At 37.3% G+C, this 23,178-nt stretch overlaps 1 protein-coding gene across 21 annotated transcripts in view; it reads right to left on the bottom strand.

Moving 5' to 3' along the window:
* Positions 1-23,178, bottom strand: part of Ptprk (protein tyrosine phosphatase, receptor type, K) — a 522,578-nt gene that overhangs the window by 127,459 nt on the left and 371,941 nt on the right. For all 21 annotated transcript variants that reach the window (NM_001359355.1, NM_008983.2, NM_001359356.1 and 18 more), the window contains one exon: positions 3,879-4,181. In NM_001359355.1, coding sequence (NP_001346284.1) covers positions 3,879-4,181 — 303 coding nt within the window. The remainder of the gene's footprint in view (positions 1-3,878; positions 4,182-23,178) is intronic.

Raw genomic sequence — 23,178 nt, 5'->3', positions numbered from 1 at the left:
CATGAGGATTGAAATAAATTAAAAATCACTGGATCAAAGGAAATGTATTTCTTCATGGCTAGCAGCAGCAAGAAATTCTGAATGATCTGTCACCAGACTAAGATTTATTTCATTCTACAAGGAGACTATGAATGATGTTTTGACCTCTGGGGCCGGCAACATGAGGTGGCACATAAAAGAAAGAAATCCACTGGAACCATAAAGCATGCTAGCACTGAACTGTGATCATGCTCACATCCCTATCAGCATCCCTTACCCTGCTTGATGTGGTCAGCATAGGCTACTTTGCCCATTACGGCAGAGACCCTTTTAGATATTCTGGGCAGTTTTTGTCAATGCCAAGGCTGCCAGGGACACTGGTTTGTTGTGCAAGGAGATATATGTATATCTGCTGAATCTGTTTGATCACAATCAGGGGAATGCATCTCTTCTTCCCATATTTGTCAGGGCGCTTGCTTGGCAGATATGGATAGGATGAGTCAAAACAACAAAAAGGGAAGAGCTGCTATTACAATTTCTGTGTCTACAGAACACAATTTGGCCTATACATTACATGAAACAGAATGAAGATTTTTCAAATTGTCCTTATCTAGGGGTGGTTTAAACTATTTGCATAATTTTGCATTGAAAGATGGATGGACATACAAATTTGCTTTTCCTACAACATTGCTATGGTCATCCCTTCTCCCACATGTTCTACTTTGCCATGATTCTATTTGAAGTATTTCTAGGTTTCCTTTTCAAGATGTAAAATGTGAGAGAATAGCAAGCCCAAGGTACGCTGTACAAGTGATCATGACTTGGACGAATAAGTACTTCAAACTATCTATCTATCTATCTATCTATCTATCTATCTATCTATCTATCTATCTATCTATCTATCTATCTACCTACCTATCTATCTATCTATCTATCTATCTATCTATCTATCTATCTATCTATCTATCTATCTCCATCCAGTTACAATACAGCATGAAGCTCATAGAGCCACTTCATGCCTAGCTACAGCGCATGGATTACCACTTCATGTTTCCACCACAGCAGTTTTGAACGGAGACAAAGTGCTGACTTTTGTTCCGGTACTAGTAGTGATTTATCTGTGAGCTGTTTCAGCTAATTTTGTTTTGAGCATGAGGAAGTCCTTCAAATATAACTTCATAAAAAAAAAAGAAAAAGAAAAAAAGGAAAGAAAAATGAAATAGGTGCGGAGAAAGATTATATTAAATAAGCATCGCTGCCTCTAAAATGTAATGAATGTACATTTTAAAATAGCTTTGTAGCCTTAAAAAATGTCCCCAAACCAGGCTTTTCTGCTGAGCTAACTTCATAATATTGATTTTCATGAATGCTAAAATGAAAAATGAAAACAGAACCTTAGACAAAAAATTTTGCCCATGCATTAAAAAAGCAAGTGTAATAAATTAAGTATAAATTTTACCCCAAGGTTCTAATAAGAAATGGGCCCAGCTTTGGGACCTTGATTTATGGAGGTCCCCAGAATTCTTTTCACATAATGATATCCTTTTTATTAGATGGTTGATAATTTTTTTCTCTGTATTTGGAGCAGCAATAATTAAGTAAAACTGACTTAATCAGATCATCATAATTCATTGATCTTTGCAACAATAAGTATGATTTGGTTGTTCTTCCTTACCACTGAACATCGAGATAGATCGATTATCCTGTGAAGAAACTCAAACTCACAGGAACAGTCGTGGAGGGTGAGTTACTCGCAAATACATCATGAAAGTTCCTATATCGGGCATTAAGTATTACTTAAACAGCAGAAAACAAACAAGAAAAAGGAAAAAGCCTACCACATGAGATACAATCACAGGGGTCATGCAGTCATCACACTGTGGAACCCTAATGGTCGCCTTCACATAACTGATGTCAATATAGCAAACTAAACTGCAGTGTAGGAAAACGGAAGCGTCTACAAAGGGTTCTCAACACACAGGTTAAAATAAATGTCGACCTGAAAATAGGACTGAAATTAAACAGAGAATTCATCTATAAACTGATTCTAGACAATATGAACATTATCGTTGTGTATTTGTATGGGTTAGGGCAAAATTCCAGAGCATTCCATTATCTGCATATTAACATAGTCATCTGTGTAACCAAACGCAGTTAAGAAAATAATGTAATTAAGAAAATTACAAAACCTGACTGCCTTCTTTTGTTTGTAGGAAAGAAAATTAAGATAGTAAAGTGTATCAAAGGATAAAATCAAGGGAAATTGCACTGTTAAAGGGGGAGTGGAGAAAAACAAATGACAGTATAAAACCCATGTAGCTTAATCTAAATGTTATCAATTAAGACATCCTGGCTTTAAATGTTAACACCAAGCAATAAAACATGTGGCTATGCTCTTAATACTAAAACCATGGGTTATAAAATGCCCAGTGTGACACAGACCCTGAAATCTCCATAGCACATCAGAAGGTACAGTGTGATTCCTCAGGACAGCTGTAGCTCTTCTTACACATCTGGTTCTATTAGTGACCTATGAACTCATTACCTCACCTCTTCCTTTTCACACAGGTAGGTGTTAAGTGTGTCGGAGGGTAGGGGCAGCAGACAAGATGGGGATGAGGTATTATTTAAATATTTTGACCACAATGATTTCAAGACATGAAACAATGTAATACTTGAGATGGCCACCTTGATTAACTCAAGCATTCATCATAAGTCTCAGAGTTTTTACTCTGAAGTTTTTGTAATATGAGACTGACTTTAGACACTGTGTTGCGGCCAGTTTGATATCCAAGGCTCTTGCTTCTCTAAAGACAAAGCAACAGGATGGACCAAAGTCACTTCCAGTTTCCAGAGGAGAAAACTTGAAAGGACTGTTTCTAGAAACTACAGCTTACAGACCTATTTTATGACAGCCACCTGGATTCTACTTGCTAGGTACCAAAAGATACTTAGTGGCCCATTGAATACATGAAGGGAGGTGGGGGAGGTGTCTGGCTATAAAATAGATCTTTTGTTCTGAAACTCCTATCAGCCTCTTCAAGGAGAAAGTAAGAAAGAATGGAAGCAGAGAAATCCCCAGACTTGACTTCTTCACGTAAGCACAGGACTAGAGAGCTGGGAGAAGTTACTGGCTATGGAAGAGGTGGATTTCTGGTAATCTTTGCTTCAGATCTTTATATAATAGCTTTCATTGAACATAGATTCACTTGAGGAAGAAATATCATAAAAAGTATCACCTTAAAATATTTGTTAGTAAAATAGGGAACTCTATTTATAGCCATGTTAATGATTTACCAAACCATTAAGAAAAAGACATATAATACTAATATAAATATACATTACTATTACCTAATTTTTATGAACATAATTTCTGAGATTATAATAAGATCTATAAAAGTGATAGCCTGTTATTTCCTTAGGAAAATAACTAAAAAAATTGACTAAAAATATGTCCTGTGCTTTTGCGTTTCACCCCCCCCCCCCACATACCCACTTGCAACCAGATGGAGTATTTTATCTTCAAGTATTAGGAAAACAATTTTAGCTAGTATGGTTTTACAAAATGCACACACAATGTGTAAGAATGTGAGTTAGCCAAAAGATAACTGATACAGTGACATGGATAATAACTTTTTTGTTTTTAACCTTTGGTAAGAAGAGCTTTATTCAGACTTTATTCATCACTGTTTAAAAAACACAGCATGGCTGCATGTCATTTCCTATTCGGTTTCTTTTCTAAAGAACATGTGTTCTGTTAGAGTTAAACTGGGCTGAGAAATTTTGGTGGGTTTCTGGGTTTGGTTCAGTGATGGATACCACAGGGTAAGTGTACAGAAATGACAGCATCCTTTGTCCTCCCCGCCCCACCCCTGTGAAGATAATAAACTTGAGCTTACCATCTTCATCAGTTTGGATGATTGTCTCTTCGCTCTCCTTCCTTCCCTCTGGGTTGGTTAGGATCATCTTGAGGCTGACATTTGTGTAAGGTGGCAGATGGTTCACAACATGCTGAGGGGCTTTGGGGTCCATGTCCAAGCAGTCTGCCCTGCTCTCATTGTGGCCACGGAAGTAATGGTAGCAGATAGTGACGTTGAAAGTGTGGCAACGAGTGATGTTGTAGCCCAAGGACTCCCAGTCCACTGCAATGCGCCTTGCCTGGATTTCAGCAATCTTTAAAGTCTTTGGTGTCCGCATAGGTTCTGCAAAATAAATCAAAGTTGCAGACAGATGTCAACTTGACTGTGAATGCTTTTGGAAGTGTGTAACACTGAATGGAAAACAGCATACGCAAATGCAGTGAATATCAGGAGAATCTTTGCTTTTGAGTGTTTTGCCAAGAGAATCTTTAGGTTTTAGTGTTATACCTATTCGTAGTTTAATTTTGGTAAGCTTTAGAGACTTCCTACTTTAGTTCTAGAGACAACAACCATGACACAAGAGTAAGAAAAGAACGAAAACATCAAAAACCAACAATTCCTCGTACTCGGGAACTAAGCAGCAAATAGAGACCCAGAAATGTGGAAACAATGCCTGATGGCTGTCATTGCACAGCTCCCTGTCGCTTTCCTTCATCATTATTAAGTGAGTAGATTAGCTCATACATCAGAAGGGACAAGAGTCAATGTGCTCTGCTCAGTGATTTGTCATGTCACTAAGCTATGGTGTGTACTAATTAGTCTAATTGTAAAACTAAACTACCATTAACCAAAAATGACACAGCTATTAATTAACACTAATTATTTCAGTAATGATGCTGTTCATCAACACAAATAAAAGACGTAGAAAAATTACAAGAACACATGTAGATAGTAACACCATCTTCTTGCCTTCTTGATCTCTTTGTGACTTATTTTCTAAGTGGGATGGGAAACAATCAGGTCTAACAACCCATTTGCTGTCGTCCTAACCAAACGAGGAGGGGGATTTCACTCAGCTGGAAAATGCTGGCATGACTGAACACTTAGAAAACTGGAGCCCATCCATCACTGACTCCCAGCGGCATCCGCTCCTCATGCAAGACTGACTTTAATTGTCTAACTTAATCAAAATAATTACTCTATGGAAGTCAGGGCCACGGTGAACCATACACAGCACCGAAACCAGAACACAGGAAAATGTTAAGACATCGAGTAGACTAAAGTAAAAAAGCTGAGGCCAAGCTCAAGGTCTTCCTGGTGCCTTCTTTAACCCACTCAGGATGGTCGATAGCATTGCTGACAACAACAAACTGAAATCAGCAAGGATAAAAGCAAAACAAATGCAAAGGGCCCACTTTGGATGTTTTTATACATTTTTGTATTTGATGTTAAAAATCTCAGCTTTATAAAAATAATTAGAATGTAACACAGATGGTAAGCCTGAATTGGGAATCCAGTTTAATGGCTCTAGTGTGGGATGGGAAAGAATCCTAAGTGGATGATAGTTTAAAATTGCAAAACTAAATATTCCCCGTGTACATATACAAATCAAACCCTGGTAGAATCTAATGCTTAGGTTTCAAATGTTAGTGGCTGCTCTTCAGACCTTAGTCTGCCTGTTGTAGGAGATCTGATCTTGTTTACTGTCCTAAGAGCACACAGAGAGACTGAGAGGAGGGTCATGGCTTTGTAATCATACAGGTGTTCTCACATTTAACTCTATGCTAATACTTTCCCCACTGCATGATCCCTGTGGTGAAGTGGCAATTTCCATCAGTCTTTGTCTCTGGAATCTAGCAGCTGACTAAATAATAACAGCTACATTAACTCTATCCATTGCTAGAGAAACTGTAATTTTCACTATGGCTAGAGAGCAACAGGACTTTTCTTAGTGGCCATAGTCAACTTGAATCATACTTTGTCTATAAAGTTTTTATTCAAATCCAGAATGAGGAAGTAAGAAAACACCTAAAATATTTAAATGAGTGACCCCCTAGACATCAATGACAAAAACCACCATTGGTAAAAAATCTCCTGCTTAGTGATGCTTCCTCTTTCTACGCATTTGTCTGGATCCAAGTCATCTTCTTTCTCCATATCTCCATTTCCCCTCTGTGCAGCTGGCAGCTATTCCACAGTCTAATATCTTATACACCATGAAAGAGGGAAGTGCCTTATGTGCACCCCAAGTTCTCACTCACATAGCTCAGACTTAGCAGAGGACAGAGAAGTTGCTGTCCTGGTTAACTTTTGTCAAGTGTAGAAGGATCTGAGAAGAGGGAGTTGCAACTGAAGAATTACCTTTATCAGACTGGCATGTGGGTGAGGGTGTGAGCCATTTTCTTGATGCTTATTGATACAGGAGGACCCAGCCTGCTAGAGCTGTGCTGCCCCTGAGCAGGAGGTCCTGGGTTGTACACTAAAGCAGATTGGACCGTTGTGGGGAGCAAGAGGCAAACATTATACCTCCATAGACTTGCCCCGGGTGCTGACTCTAGGATTCTGCTTCAGCTTTTGCCATGGATTGCCATGATAATGGAGTCTAATTGTAAGAAATAATAAACCCTTTCCTATCCAAGTTTTTTCTTTTCAATCACAGTGACAAAAACCAAAATAGGACAATACCTTACTAAGTACAAATTCACTGGTACACTTGGATAATTTGGTTTGTGTGTATTTGAATGTTGCTTGCTTGGCATTCATCGTGAATTACATATGAAACTTAAATACATAATTAGTCCTATGTACATGTATGTCACCACCAGAATTTCTGTGTCAATATTTGATTAAGAAAAGAATTTTTGATGAAGAATCTTTCAACAAAGTCAGTAGGTTACTTTCATTGCTTTTTTGCTCCCATAGATTGAATAAATTAATCAGTTACCCTGTACTTGTTAAATAGAGATTTAAATATAATTTTACATTTTTTTGTTTCTGTCTTGCTAGATAGTCCGTGCTGGCTGGGAACCCCTTCTCATGTTCATGTAGATATAGGCGAGACAGGAAGTGGAAGGAGTTGCTCAGCAAAGTGTTATCAGAACCTTAGTTTCCTTAAGGACAATAATGTGGCGCTCTTAATGCAGCAAATGGTCACATAAAAAGGCCTTCAAGTTATTCATCTAATGCGAAACAAAAATGGACTCTTATGAAGGTATGCAAAATGGCACAGAAGGTATAAAAATGAATAAAACATAGTGTTAGGCCTGAGGAGCTTACCTCTTATTTATTGAAGATGATAAAACAAGAAAAAGATTGTTATCTTGATTAAGGAGACATGAGCGGAACACGGCAGTATCTCTGAACCCAAGAGAGACTGATACGTTCTGCTTGTCAAACAGAGGAGACACGTGCATTAGGTCTCAGAAGACAGAGTCCTCATATTTTAGATAAATAATACAAAATCAAAGGAAATAAACTGGAAAGAAATGCGGAAAGTAATTGCAAAATAGAAAACTACATATTCCCGTTTGATTGCTTTACAAATACCCAGCTGGATAAAATGTAGCTAAGACTGGTTGGACTAACACGGAGCAAATTTTGTTGCTGTGCTAGGAGTCTGAGATGAACTTGAATTAAATTTCTTGACTAATTTCTAAAGTCAATAGAGTCAATGAAACAAACGTGGAGAGATAAAGTTGGAGGTTGCATCAGATGTAGAGACATTGGGATACGGAAATACAATTGCTGCAGTATGTAAGGATATCATCGGGGCTGAATAAGAAGAGACATCAGAGACAGGCAGATGAGATACGACATAGAAGGAAACAACTGAAAAAACTAGGTGACTATTTGGATTCAAGTACATAAATAGGTATTATATAACTATCGTGCTCAGACAGAATGTCTTAGAAAATATGGTGCTCTTGGAGGAAAAAAATCAAGACAGTGTGATTAAGAGGTAAAATGATATAGTGATTCAATATCATGAACCATGCTTTGTTAACCATGAAGTGTACAAGGAACGAGGAAGGTGAAGATATATTTAGCCATATCCTAATTTAGGAACTAAGGCAAACAAGCAATAATTGAACAAACTTATGTTTTAGGAAGTATAGCATAGAAGCAATACTTGAAGCAATTTGTGTTTTAAATAACGGGGAGGCATTCTGAACAAAAGATCTGAACAGAGGCGTTGGCCTACCTTCATAAAGGAAAGGGGTGTGTGCATCCCTTCAGAGTCCGAGGACGAAGGTAAAAGACAGAGAGGGAGTGGATAAAGCGGAAAGAGAAGGTTCAGGGTAAATGGGGGAAGACTGTGAGGGACAGAGAGAAACACAACAGAGATATTACAATAGTGTGCTAGAGAAAATGAGAAGGGCCACGGACTTAGAAAGGGAGAGAGCAGTACCTATTTATAACTACATATTCATTCAAGAAAGAGTTTAAGAAAGTTCACTAATATCTAGAATATATTTTCAACCCATGCTGAATTCTTTTCTAAACAATTAAACTTTGCTAGAGTCCCACTAGACAAACAGCAGAGGTCACATCAGACACGAGATCTTTATTCTGTGGTGGTATTCTGCTCATCCCGATGTGATCTTCCTAGGAAACATCCCAGGCTAAAATCCTTGCCTGTGTTCCTCAGGCCTGAGCTCAACTCCTTATAGATTCAGGAGCAATCTAACCATGTAGCCAGATCTTTATTTCAAAAGATATTAATGCTTGGACAATGTTTTCTATTGTCTTTAAAACCTTAGCTCCTCCAAAATTAATATCATGTTTCACTGATATTGCCCAGACTGGAGAATACTGGTTTGTTATTTTTGTTAATTTTTTTTTAAATTGAGGCCCAAATTAGTGAAACAAATTGCACTCCATCATACTCCATCCATGGCTCCTAAGACTTAAGACATTCTGTGAATCTGCTGTGTATTCTAAACCGAAATGGACAAATCAAATACAGCCAAATACGTACATCCAAGTACTACAAACTCAGATTCATTTTCACATACGGGGGAAAAAAAACAACAACCCGGAGCTATATTATTTGTCTATGTAAAATGTTAGGATATTTATCATTAGATTAAGAGAACAGCTTCCAGAAAGTGTACATGTACATGGCTGTCTGTCTGTCTGTCTGTCTGTCTCTGTCTATGTGTGTTTGTGTGTATAAAACTTCAACTAGAGGAGAGTCAAAGGGGTGTCAGAATAGTAAGAGAAAGCCTACTTTTGTTTCTAAAGTCACATAAGATGTTTTCTTCTATTAACTGGGCCTTGGGGTTTGTTAATTGCACAGTTTGTTTCTATAGTTTGAAGACTTGATAATCTATTTTTGTAACAAATACGGTCTTGTTCCACATCTCTACAATTATTGCTGTAAGAAAATAATAGCTATGTATCTCCCTATACCATGTTGTGAGCGTGTGTGTGTGTGTGTGTGTGTGTGTGTGTGTGTGTGTGTGTGCACGCGCACATGCTTGCATCTTAAAAGAGAATGATGGTCTAATAACAAGTAAGAATTCAGCTTAGGGGAATGAATTTATCTACTTAGAATCCATCCAAGTGGCTTCCTTCCTTCCATTTTTTTTTTTTGGGGGGGGGTGCTAAGCATCAAACTCAAGGCCCAAAACATACCTAGAAAAAAAATCTATCCCTGAGCTCCACCAGCAGTTCTCTCAGTATAGCTTCTTCATTTCATATAACATCAGAGAAAAACAGTGGTTTAACCTGAGGTTGGAGATTAGTAAATCAGGCCTTCTCTCACTGAGGTGGTAAAAAAAACAGCCCATGCTCAATATTAACTGCTTCTCACAATCACTGTTCACTGAACATATCCCTCCAACACTGTCAGCTAACAGGTAAGTCTGGATAGACACTGTTCCCTTAGAACTCAAAGAGGAGTAGAGAAAGCCTAGGAGTGCATGGACTTTGGTGTGTCATGAACAGTGCTGGAAGCAGAGTAAACAAAAGAACAGGAAAAAAAAATGCAAAGTCCAGTCTTTCTGAAGCTTAACCTTTATCAGGGGAATTACGAGCACTCTTAACAGAGACAACACATACAAACAGACAGGCAGACACCTTTATTCTTCTTTCCTTTCCTATGAATTCAAGTAGATCTCTGTACTATTAAGTTTTTCCATTTCCCTTTTTAGTACATGCATCTGCATACATGTGCCACAATGCATGTAAAAAAAGAGTGAGGCAAACGTGTGGGAATTATCTCTGTCCATCACAAGGGACACTGGGATCAAAATTGAGTCCAAACTCAAGTTGTCTTGATAAACAACGGTCAGTACTAGCTAAACCATCCTGCTACTCTATAATATTTCTTAATGCAGGAAGAAATGTCAGAATTAGAGGCTCCAGCTAGCTGGCTAAATATTGATTAGCAAAATTTACAATTTTCTCTATCCTTTCTAGAATTTGTTGTCCATTTATTTCTTAGCAATTAAAGCAAGAAAGGCAATATTATATCTAAAATAATAATAAAGTGGCAAAAACTGTATCAGGTTACAGCCAGTATTATATAATTAGCACATAGGCAAACAGATCATTCTTCATTGTATCTACTTTAGTTTTAAACAAATCAAAGCAGGGATTTACATGTGCAGAAAGTCGAGTTCAATTTGATCGTATAAAACGAAGAACTATTTTGATTCTTCTCAAATTGTTGGGGAAAAAAGGCCACATTTACTGAGGGGACCTGCTGACACATTGAGCCGCTGTTCTATAGCAAAAATACTGTCTAGCATCAATAAAATAATTTCCTTTCTCTTTCTTTCTTTCTTTCTTTCTTTCTTTCTTTCTTTCTTTCTTTCTTTCTTTCTTTCTTTCTTTCTTTTTTCTCTTTCTTTCTTCCTTCTTTTCTTCCTTCCTGCTTTCCTTCCTTCCTTCTTCCTTCCTTCCTTCCTCCTTCCTTCCTTCCTTCCTTCCTTCCTTCCTTCCTTCCTTCCTTCCTTCGTTCCTTCCTTCTTCCTTCCTTCCTTCCTTCCTTCCTTCCTTCCTTCCTTCCTTCCTTTCTTTCTTTCTCTTTTTGGTACTTGCTAAACAATATGAGAAAGACAGGTCAATATTTATATCCCTTTGTAGTGATAATCTCCAGTTATTCTGAAGAGGTTATGAAAACAGAGCTTTAGCAACCATAAGAGATCAGAGGACAGGAATCCTGTTTTTCTAGAATCAGTTTTTAATGATAAAACTTTCTATCCACCTGTCAGTCAGAGAAAAATAGAAGATATCCCAAAGCACATGAGGAGAAAAAAAAAAGGAAGATCTTGTCAATGATGTACACAGACTAGGAACACTGAAGCGTGGAAGGAGCTGCTTGCTCCTGGCTGTCTTTTCATCTGAAATCTTAGAGGCTCACTGCAAAACACAATTTCTATTCCATTTATAAAAACACATACAAGGAAAGTGAATTTTCTGTCAGAGGAGATATTTGCCACTGTGAACCAAAATAGGAGCAAGATGGAATTTTGGAACACAAGTAAATTAAAAAATAAATAAAAAAGAAAAAAATAGAGCTGTGCTTTGGGAAAAGAAACTGTGACATTGAAAGAAGGCACTTTCTATTCTTACTGCAAATCTCTGTGTTTCTGTTCTTATTCTCATGGTAAGAACTGAGCGTGATCAAGGGTTTATATTTCCTGTCTTTTCAATGTTACAGCATCATTAGGCATGCCCAAATAATTTCATCTCTGCTCCCACAGGTCAAGTTGCGTCAATGGCAAGTTGAGGGGATGACTTGATTAGTGTTGTAACATGAGGGAGCCTCAGGACCAGGAATAATCACAAAGCTACTGTCAGTTCTTTTGATTTCTGGCTGAGTGGTTGAAGTGACATGCTTAGACTCAAGGGATACACAGTGACAGAGGGTGTCTGGCTCACTCAGCCATCCTGCTGAGTCCCAGTCATATTTACCAGGTGCCATCAAAGCCATACTCAGCATATCATCCCATTAAGAGACAAGCCATTCTCACTGGTCTCCAGAGCCTTGCTGGAACCTATCAGATACTGTACATATTAGGGTCCTCCTTCTAATAATACTAAGTGAACAGTTTGACTTTTTCTTTTTTTTTTAAAAGAAGATGGGCATGAATTAAAAAGCAAAAGACAATGTCTTTCTCTTCCAACAAATATATTTTCTTTCAAATCTTTCCATAGACCCAGATTACAAAATGTGGCTAACTGAAACTATAGAAACCCTTAGCTGTGTTTCTTTTACATCTTTGATGTTACAGTGTGTGAGACCATGCAACAGAACTCAAGAAATATGTATACTAAGCTATCTTACATTGTCTATCACACATGTTATTAAATAAAACTTTAAACCAATTCCTATAGGTAACAGTGTATATTTGAAGAAAAATATAAAAGAAAGATTCAAAGAAAATAATATCAACTATTAGTTTAGAAACAATCTTAATTTTTCCCATAAAATATTTAGCATTAGGACAAACAACAAAATAGCAAGTTTTGAAACCCTTAAGAAACAAACTTTATAACAGAACATTTTAATACATAGTACAACCACTTATATGAGATGATACAAATTAGGTGTAAATGCCTTTGAACAATTTTAAAAGAGGATTTTGTATGTCTTGTTATCACTGACAGGAGATAAACTAGCTTTTTCATAGGATGCTCTGATAAAAATGACGGGAATATTTTGGACACTCAGCATAACAACTCAACAATATTTTATGTACATTTTTACTTCAATAAGTAAAGAGAATAATGCTTACAACAGATATTCTCCTTGTAAGAACTACAAGATGACTCCAATTCCTCTTCACTGGATTCCCAAATTTCCAGTCACCTATCAGGTTCTCCCCTAAGCAGAAATGGCTCTATTTCTCCATCTTTTGGAGTTAGCCTGGTCTCCTATGACCTACTTCGGTTACCAAGATGAGAAAAAAGGAGAGTACGCTGGCTTTATGGAGTATCTCATCAAACTCCTACTCCCCTGTTTGCTCACACACCTAGAACAGTGATTCTCAACATGTGGGTTGTGGCTCCTTGGGGAGGGTGAAATGACACTTTCACATGGGTGACCTAAAACCATTGAAAAACATAGATATTTACATAATTATTCATAAAAGTAGCAAAATTACAGTTATGAAGTAGCAGTGCAATAAAATTATGGTTGGAGGTCACAACATAAGAAACTGTATTAAAGGGTCACAACATTAGCACGGTTGAGCACCACAGTTCTAGAATGAGTTGGCTGAGATGAACCACAATAGCTATATCAGCAAAGGCCAACAAGATCAAACCAGCCATTCTTCAGCAGATTTCTGGGTCAACCAAGAATACCAATATCTATAGTACATGTCTGATCTATACTTGGCAAGTGGCACAATATTTATATGTACTAACTGCATTTAGTAAATCAATTAGATTATGTGATTAGATCTACCAGTACAGCACAATAACTTAAGAATTTCATTTCACTACTAATAAATTGTATAGTACTAAACATTTACTAAGTAATAGACATGTGTCACACACTGTGGTATGAAATATTCTTTTAAACATGTCTTTCAGGGGATGAAACATTTGAGTTGCCTCTGCCTCTTGGTAAAAGAAGGCAGAATTACCCCTAGGAAGGAGATAGGCAGAATAATTATTACTAAATTAAGGTAACTTTCTCCTCACAATTCTGGCTCCTGGCATAGGAACTAATTCTGTCCCAGCAATGAAGTCTGCCTAATTTTTTTAATTACTCAGAAAAACATAGATTTTTACATAGGTTTTAACCTCTGTTCTAAGCATTAAGCATGCTTTCCTGAGCACTCTTGTCTTCATTCCTCCTTTAAGTGAACCTCCTGTAAAGTGGCTGTGTGTCTCCATGTGGCTGACATCTTTGCTGGCTTAACTCAAATCTCATTGCATTTTTGCTTGGTTGGTTTTTTCTGTATGTATGTTTGTTTGTTTTCCATTTTGTTTCACCATTCTCTTTTCCATTCCTCTTGGTTTCATATCTGCTGAGATGTACACTTTACCCGACCTGCAGTTTCCTTATTAAACTCTAATAAACCTCCCTAGCTTAAAAGAAAACCAAGCAGAAACAAAACTATATGACTGAGAAACAGATTCATTCTCTCTCTCTTTCCAGGGACTCTTTGAGGGCAGGTGTATTTCTTCATTGTTCCCGTAAAGACTAATAATGTTGAAGAAATAGCACTTGAGAGTGGCATAACATACACTTTGACTCAGTAGCTTCCCAGTAGCCTTCTCCACACTGGCACTCTGAAAAGTATTCTATTTGTACATCTGAAAGCATAATGTCTATAACAGCCAATCTGCATTAGAGGCCAAATATCTTTACACTTAAAGACTGGGCCTGCAAGACATGATAAAGTGATGCACATATTCTTATCCAAACTCCTTTAGTGGTAAACTACACAAATGGATCAGTCAATAACAACGGCTGGGTGTTATGCTATAACGATGCAGTACTCTGAGGGCACAGACTGTCTGGAACTCTTCCCTCCTCCCAAAATTAACCACAAAAAAAGTGACATCCCATTTTGCCCTTCAGCATAATGGTGGGCTTAGCATACAACGCACTATTCTTCCACTCCTTCTAGAAATTGATCAAAGACACTGGACTGCACCAATCCCATATCTGGGGAAAAGAGACTTCTGAGTTATTATACAAAAAAGCTAGAGTGGACAAGAAACTTCAAAGGTGATCACAGCCGTTGAAGCACTTTAGCACACAGCTTGATTTCATAAAACACAAATGCCTGGCTGCGTGCTTGCTTCGGGGTGCTAGAAGAAAGATAAGGGCTATGGAGCCAGTGATTCCTAGTCCATTTCCTTTTCTGAAGCCGCCATTTATTCTGCGCTTTCATGCATGATTAACAGCTTGCGGATCCTTCACAAATAATCAATAGCTGTGAGGTTTTATATTAGGTTTAGAGATTAGACAGCCTTGATTATAAATTTTATCGATTTGTACAGCTTAGCTGCAGAAATCCCTCGACATTTTCAAAGATTAAATTAAAACTAGATATATGGCCTGCACACACTAGAAACGTTCGCTTGTTTATAGGATCTGACCTCTTTATACTCATTCCTCCAGATGAATAAAACTTATCTAGCTCACCAAAACATGAATCAGTGTGTCAACAAGCATCAATCTGAGATAGTAAACACAGAGAAAATGTGACAAAAAGAATTGCAAAATTGCTCACAAATCTGCTTGAGACTGTAATTAATACAGGCAACCTGCAAGCATTAATTGCTTCAGCTCATTTGTAAATTAGGAAATTGACAGTGAGAAGAATAATGAACTCTTTAACTTCTACCTGGCAGATCCGAGCCCATGTTAAAACTGAAGATTCATGGTCTCTTGAAATACTGGAAGGATAACATTGCTTTAAAGTAACTATGGTTATCTTAAAGATAATAAATAATGAACTGATTATTAAATCTGTAAGCAAAGCTGTTTCGTAATACAGTTACCTCAAAAACCAATGTAACACTGCTGTATTATCTATGTCCAGTATCTTAAATTCTGATGCAATGTAGAACAAACATTAGTAACTATTAGGCGAGGCTAATATTTTCAACTAACTCTAAAAGTTTACTTTCCCACCTGTACGGTACAATTACCATTTTAATTTTTTCCTTGAAAAATAAGTATTTTTCAACAGTTAAACAAATTATATCTTGTATCTAGATAAGGGTCTTTATATGATGTTGTATATACCAGAAATATCATATCACGATGGAGTATACAACCTCCAGTGACTACCTACTAAGCCAGGGGAAAAGAGTCTTCGGGCTCCCTTCCACCCCACACATAGTGATGGTGGCCTTTCTCCTCAGGTCTGACTTTTGCTCACACTGTGTGAACATAACAGACTCCTCTCTTGCCTAAAGCAGGGCATTCAATCTTGCACTTCTCTGCCTGGAAAGTATTCTACTATCCACTTGACTCAGTTGTCAGGACGACATTCAAATGCCTCTCTGATGAAGGTGGTTTTCTTGACCACCTTGTTTAAAATCCATTATCCATTTACCTTTATGGTTTTTTTTCTTCTCCTGTGGAGTTTTTACCATCTAAAATCATACACTTTTTACTTACTTATGTTCATCATTTGTATCCCCTGAACCACCATGCCTTGGGCTGGAAAACACTTGGCTGAAGGAATGCATGACTTTTGGCTACCAGCAAGTTCCTGAAACATGAGATTCCCAATGTTTGCTGTTTGGATGTTTTTCTTACTAACATTAAAAACTACCTATAAAAACTATATCTGAATTTAGTTATGGGATGAAAAAACCTGAGAGGCCATTTTCTTAGAGCAGTCAATATGGGGCTGAGAAGCAGGATGAAGATTCCAAGGTGAGCAACAAGATGGTAAGCTCCTGGGAGACACAGATTGGCAGGAAAGGACTGGCTGGGCACCCCTGTCCCCCACTAGAAACAACGGTGGAAAACAAAGGAAAGGAAGAAGGATACACTTAAGATGGGCATTTGAAAAGAGTTTAGACACTTCCTCATGGCACATGTTATGAACAGCCTTTTGTTTTTTGTTTTTGTTTTAACCTTCAAGTATTTTCATTTTTAATTATCAGTGAGAAAATAAGATTCACCAGAACAAGAAACCAGTCAACATAACAACTTGAAGCAATTTTCCCTTTAAAGGAAGTATCAGGAAATCATAGGGATATGAACATAATACTTATCAAAATCGACTTCTTCAAGGTAGAAAGAAAAAGTGCTGGAAGTCAGTGGATGGTACGTTCAGAATATGGGAAGAATTGCTATCTTAGATTACTTGATAATCTAGCTCAGAAATGAGATGTTCTACATAAACTGAGCTTAATTTATAAACAATTGGTTTTTAGGTCACATTGTAGAACAGATGGTGCCATTAAATGCACATTAAATTTCTTTTTCTTTGGCACAGAGACTTAAAAGTTAGTTCTCTAATTGGAGCCTGCATCATTACTGTTTACCAGGAGTTTACTGTCAATCAAGCTCTCTTACTCCTGGGGTCATTTCCCATTGGTTGTTGCATGTAGGTTTTACCAGCCTGCTTATGATTGTGGCACAGTACAAGTGTCCTCACTTTTATGTGTTAGTACATATTACATATATCCTAAAATAACTAGGGTAGTGATGCTGGTTGTCAAAGATCTTCACTGGTTAAAACAAAAACAAAACAAAAAACTTGCCCTCTTGCCTGTGCAGCCCAAACACACAGTGAGTTAGAGGATAGCTTAGGAATCAGTTTGCATATAACATAACTGGCAGTTGCTTTACGTCCGTATCCAACATTGCCAAAGCCAGGAAATGGGCTTCAAAACAAGTATGAAATTCATGAAATCACAATAAGAACAAATATAACTGGCTACACATAAAGTGCTCAGAAAGTGAGCCACGGACATGGTGATGAGATGCTGTCATTGGCTCTGTTGTATCATGCTTTCTGGAGGAGAGGCACAGCATCTGGTGAGCCTGGATACCTTGAAGGACTTGGGAAGATTTGTGTACTGTTCTGTTCTTGTCCTAACTTCTAGGATGTGTCACCCAATGATATTTAATCACCTTTTACACAACATTAAGACAAAAAATATTATATTCTCATACTCAATTTGCTGGTTTTTTTTTTTCTTTTTGAAGATAAAATTTTCTGGATTATTTTCACCATCCAAGGTCTTTAAAAAATGTAGAAAACTATGGACACATAGGGATGCTAGGAGAAACACCCAAGTGGAAATAAAAACTGCTAAAAGTCTAACAGCCACCCAACAAGTAGAAAACTTTACAAAAGAAAAGATAATTCCTTCTAATCACAAAGCTTTTCTACAATGCCAAATCCCCTGGGCATGCCTACTTATCTTCATACATGAATGCAAACCGTCTTTCTCTCCACCACTGAAACTTCCAATATGTCATTAAATGTTAATGGGGACTATTTCAAGAATTCCTGTTTTGAATATAAAGCTTTGGGGAGAATTGTATAAAAGTTTTTGTTGTTTATTTGTCTTTTAAGAGTGGGAGCTCAAGGACATTCCAGGCACCGAATGTCAAGATCAAACTACAGTTACTTATATTATATTATTTTGATATTCTTTAATGCTTTTGCAGGAATATTGTGGAATGCATTCTGAAAATATAAAAAGGAAACCAAACAGACAAAAATATGAGTACACAGCACAGGGTAATGTATGTTCTTTGAAACTGGATTTAATTTAAAAAATATCCAGCTTATGTGGCAAGCATGGTGGCTCAAGAGCTGTACTCTTTAACCCTAGGAATGCTGAGAAAGGAGGGTCACATGAGGTTCAAGGCCAGCACGGGCTACAAATAAAACAACTCCAAACCCCTAAATTGTCCACTTAGTTGTAATTTTCTGAATGATGGAAATGTATTGAAGATTTGTATGGAAAAAAGGCTAAAATATATCCAGACAGCTAGTAATGTGCTTGGATAAATAACCTTATTTACCTTAACAACAAGGATTATTAATGTGTTGCCAATGTATTTTCTATGTTTTAAGAAAAAAACAAATTGTTGCAAATTGAAGAGACCCAAATAAATCATAAAAATGAAGTGCAGAAGAGCTGGGTTTCTCCTTAGGTTTTCTTTTCTATGTCTTGAGGATATATTTTTGCATGATTTTCCTAAAGGAAAAACGTAATTGATAACTATGACTCATCGACAAAGGAAGAAATATATACTTTCAAAATATTTTGAAAAAAATTTTTAAGGTAGAAAGCTTAACAAGTCCTCTGGATATACCTTATAAAATTGCAGAGAGATAAACAGTATTCATTCAATTTCTTCAACCATAATTCATATTGAATTAAGAATATAACTATAGCAGGGTATGTCAGGGACATGTCTTATTCAGATCGACTCTGTGTGTTCAAGGCCAGCCTGATCTACAGAATAAGTTCCAGGCCAACCAAGGTGATATAGCAAGGCCCTCTCTTCTATTATAGATAAGAGATTGACCAATTATTTTATTAAAATGTATAAAAGAATGACAAATTATTTTATTAGAATTATAAAAATGACAGTCATTAATAATACATGTTTCCATGTATAAGCATACTATTGCACCATACTTCTTTTAAAAATATAATAAAATACTTGTCTAAAATCACAATAATCTGAAATAATTTGAAGGCATGAAGATATTTCAGTGCAGTGGACACCCTGATTCCATCAATGTGGCCCTATGCCATTGGGCAGGCAGGACTCATACTGAGAAACATAATTGCAATGTCACCTCCCACTGAGCAAGGCAGCAGCATGCTCCATGGGCTAATGCCTTGCAATGGGCTCCAGGAGGCCTGGATTTTTCTCTTTTACACATCCAATTCCTTTTTATTCAACAGATTCATCCTTGCAATTTTCTTTTAATTTCACATGAGTCTGAAAGTGATTTCTCCTCTGCTTTATTATGTCACAAGGCCACCAGGCCGAGAGCAAAGCAAAGAGCTAATTAGCAAAATCTCTCTCTGTCTCTCTGTCTCTGTGTCTCTCTCTAGGACACACACACACACACACACACACACACACACACACACACACACACACACACACACTTACTTCTCAACTGTTTGTGTCAAAGTGTCAATATCACTTAGGCATCACTTGCTTTGAGAGTAACTCTACCCTTGATATTCCTGCTTCTTCCGTGTCAGGTTAAGCTGATGAGGTGAATTAGTGATCCAAAGTACCTGTAAGGAGGAGACAGTAGGAGCAGCTAGCTCCTGCAAATGCTCCTAAGCTGAAACAGTCACTAAAAGGTAAATACTTTCCCTCTTGACTTTACACAGGAGGAGAATGGTACCCAGAGAATATCACATTCAGTTTCACAAGAATGCAATTCCAATGTCAATAAATGCAATAAAATCCCCATAACACCCCCCCCCGAAATGTTCCACCTCCAAAACGCTGGAACTGTCCCACAAATATTTACTTCCTATCACACAGGATGAGATAAAAAAAATTGCTTAGCACAAAATGTGAAGGTGTCAATGATGACTCTGTGCCAAGACAAACATTTATTTTACAATGGTGGTGGTGAGCTTAAGCACCTGAGCTTAAATGCAGTCATATCAAGTTTCTAAGTAAAGATCCCGTTTGTGCCCTTTCCTACATGTTCCAGGAGACTGAGAAGGAAGATAAATCTTAATATTTAATGTTACTCACTATACATAGTAGCTAACATCTGATGTTCCAGTGGTCTCGTCTACTTTATTTTGAAGCTGTGTGCTGTTTACCTATATCAGATGTGCTATTTAAATGATTACTGCTTTGTTGCGATAAGGAGTCATAATTAAAGGTGTGTCAATGTCTCCAAAAGATGTGTTCATAAAACCTGCAGTGACAAGCATAGGACGGTCCTTGTCATACTGAACATAACCTTAATATTGTGAACTATCATACAGTGTTAAAATGTAATGTCTTTTGTCCATGATAAATGGCAATCAAAGAATAGAGAAATAAATAAAAAAGGAAGAAAGGAAGGAAGGTCAGTTTAAGTATTAAACTTAGATTTAATGTGTTGGCGATCTCTAGATATCTGTTCACAGTCAACAATGAACTATTTGCATACACCTGCTTAAGTCCTTTTCATATCTAAAGGAACCTCAGTGACCCATAGAGCAAACCAAGCAAGGCTTACAAAAAAAGGGGGAGGATGTTTTTAACCATGAAACTAATCACTTTAGTTACCAAAAGAAGAAAGAATAAAAACAAGACACGTCAAATTAATTTTCCTAAAATTATGTCCATATTATCACTGAGTGGTTTGGAATTGCCACTGGAAAGAAATTAATGATACCTGCCATGCACTAAAAACTAGAAGGCATTACTGGAAATATGCCTAAATCAATGAACACTGTCCACATCATACGCCATTGGCTAATGTGGAAGCAACGCTTGTCAGTTCTGCTCTTGAAGATATAAGGAATAGATGGGAGGGTGAAAGGCACCTCACATTTTTATATCGAGAACCTGGACTACTGATTCGGGTTATATGCAGTCTATTCAATATATGAGGAACACAGCCATGTGTGCAAGAGGTAGTGTTGGCATATTGAAAACATTAAATAAAACATGAATGTCAATACAGACATTCTATTCACCTGAGAACAGCCAAGAGTCAAGCATAATACTATTTGATCTCAAGTCAGTGCTGAAGGACATAATATAAACTGTGAATATGATCATCATCCTCAGAAAAGAGCAAGTAGTGAATAAATGATTCTTTTCCTATGCTGAAAGAGAACAGCAGTCGGGTTCATGCAGGTTTTAAAAGAAGAATGAGATCAACATATGCTTTTACTCCTGACCAAATCTTTAAAGACCATCGGAGTAATTTCAAGTGTCTCATCCAAACTGTACTGTATTGGCATTATATTTGATTTATGACCCAGTCTAAATCCTTAAAGCCATGACCACAATACCACTGCAGCTTATTTTGAGGACTGGAATGATTTCTTAAAGTAGGGGATCACTGCAGAAATTAAATAATTATTGCCGTGTTAACATAAGGCCTTTTAGATCTTTTAGGAAAAAAAAAAGAAAGAAAGAAAGAAGAGAAAAAGATCAGAAAACATATCCAATGTTTCAATAAAACATGAAAAAAAAATCATGTATTCTGGAGTACAACCAAACAGAGGAAAGGTCTTTAGATGAAAATAATTAACCTTTTAGCCTCCGAGGAAGATATAGTTGCCAATCCTGACAGGTCACAAAAAGAATTTTGCCCTGAAATATCTCCTTTCTGGGTTCACATTAGGTATAGATGCTCAGAACTGCCAGCCACCAAAGACTTGCTTGAGATCATTTTCATCGGCCTATAATTCTGAGTTACTACTTGATAGGTTAGAAAGATAAAAGAGAAAGACCAGAGTAGAATTTTTCTGTCTGTCAGTAGTTCCCCTAAGGCTACACAAAAATTATTATGATGTCACATTCCCAATGGTACACAGGACAGAACGTATTTATAGTTCTATTTCATTTTTAAAAAATTAAGACTCTATCTGTTTTGTGTGTGTTTCTGGGTATTTATGTGGGTGTGTGCGGGTGGTCAGAGGACATTGTGTGGAAGTTGTTTTTCTCTGTCTGTCTTTTAGGTACCAGAGATTGAATTCAGGTCGTCAGGCTTAGAACAGAAAGCTGCTCCTGCTGAGCTCTTCCTCCAGCCCTGGGATTGTGTTTTCTAAGTTCCATTAAAGTATCCCTTATCCCACTATTAAATAGTAAAATGGCGACGAACCTATCCCCAGGAAAATTCCATAGCAAAGTGCACAAATTCCTCAGAGATGAAGGCTCAGTTTACTTTATTATCTTTTTGCAAAACTGCTTTCCTTTTCTTCCACATACAGCCACTCATGGCCACATGGAGTCTCCATCCCCAAGATACATTCCTTGATATTTCTTCTAATATTAAGACGGATGCTCTATCACATACTCGTGCCCCTGGCTAACTTTCCTTACCAACCTTTAATGCCACTTAAATCAAGGGCCCTGTGCACCCACAACTCCTCACTCAGACAGCGAATATGTTCTGATAATGTATCACAGATCTTATATTTTTTAAACTATCGGTTTATATTCCCATTCCTCTTTGTGGACTATGAGTACCTCTAACTTCATTTCCATTTATATATCCCCAGAATCCAGCATGATATCTCATACACAGGGAGGATGGCTATAAATGACTTACGACTGAATGGATGCTCAATTTCACCTGTGAAGACGGAGGGGGAAGGTGTTGGTAAAAGTTTTACAGCTTTAATAAATTTATTCCTCTAATGTTAGCTCTGTTCTCTCACTATCTCTGCACATGAATGGTGAAATAAATCTTGATGAATCAGACATCTGGCTGCGAGAAATATTTGCTCAGCACATAAGACTTTTAGAAATGGAACTGTAGCGTACTACTCATACTTTAGAGAATTCTTAGTATATATTCTGAAATCTTTGGGTGAAGGGTATGACACAGTATGTCTGTAGAGATCAGAGGACAATGTCAGGTTTTCATCTCTGCCTCCAGCCTTGACAGGAGTTCTTGTTGTTCAGCACTGCTGTGGCAAGCTGGCTGGCATGTAAACTTCCAAGAATTTTCCAGTTATTAATTCTCATTTCATTACAATTACAGATATATATCACTGTACTGAAATTTACATGACATCTGATTTTCATGCTTGTTCTTTAAACACCTTACCCACCAAGCCACCTGCTCAGGCTTTATTGTATATTTTATTTTAATGATGTTAACCTCTGTCTTTTGGTACTAGTACATTGGATTGACTGCAGAGGATTTTGTTAAAAAGAATGAAGAGAACATGC

This window comes from Mus musculus, chromosome 10 (assembly GCF_000001635.26).
Source record: "Mus musculus strain C57BL/6J chromosome 10, GRCm38.p6 C57BL/6J".
In the NCBI taxonomy this organism is placed as follows: domain Eukaryota; kingdom Metazoa; phylum Chordata; class Mammalia; order Rodentia; family Muridae; genus Mus; species Mus musculus.
The sequence above is the reverse complement of the archived record's forward strand: the minus strand, read 5'-3'. Positions and strand labels throughout refer to the sequence as shown.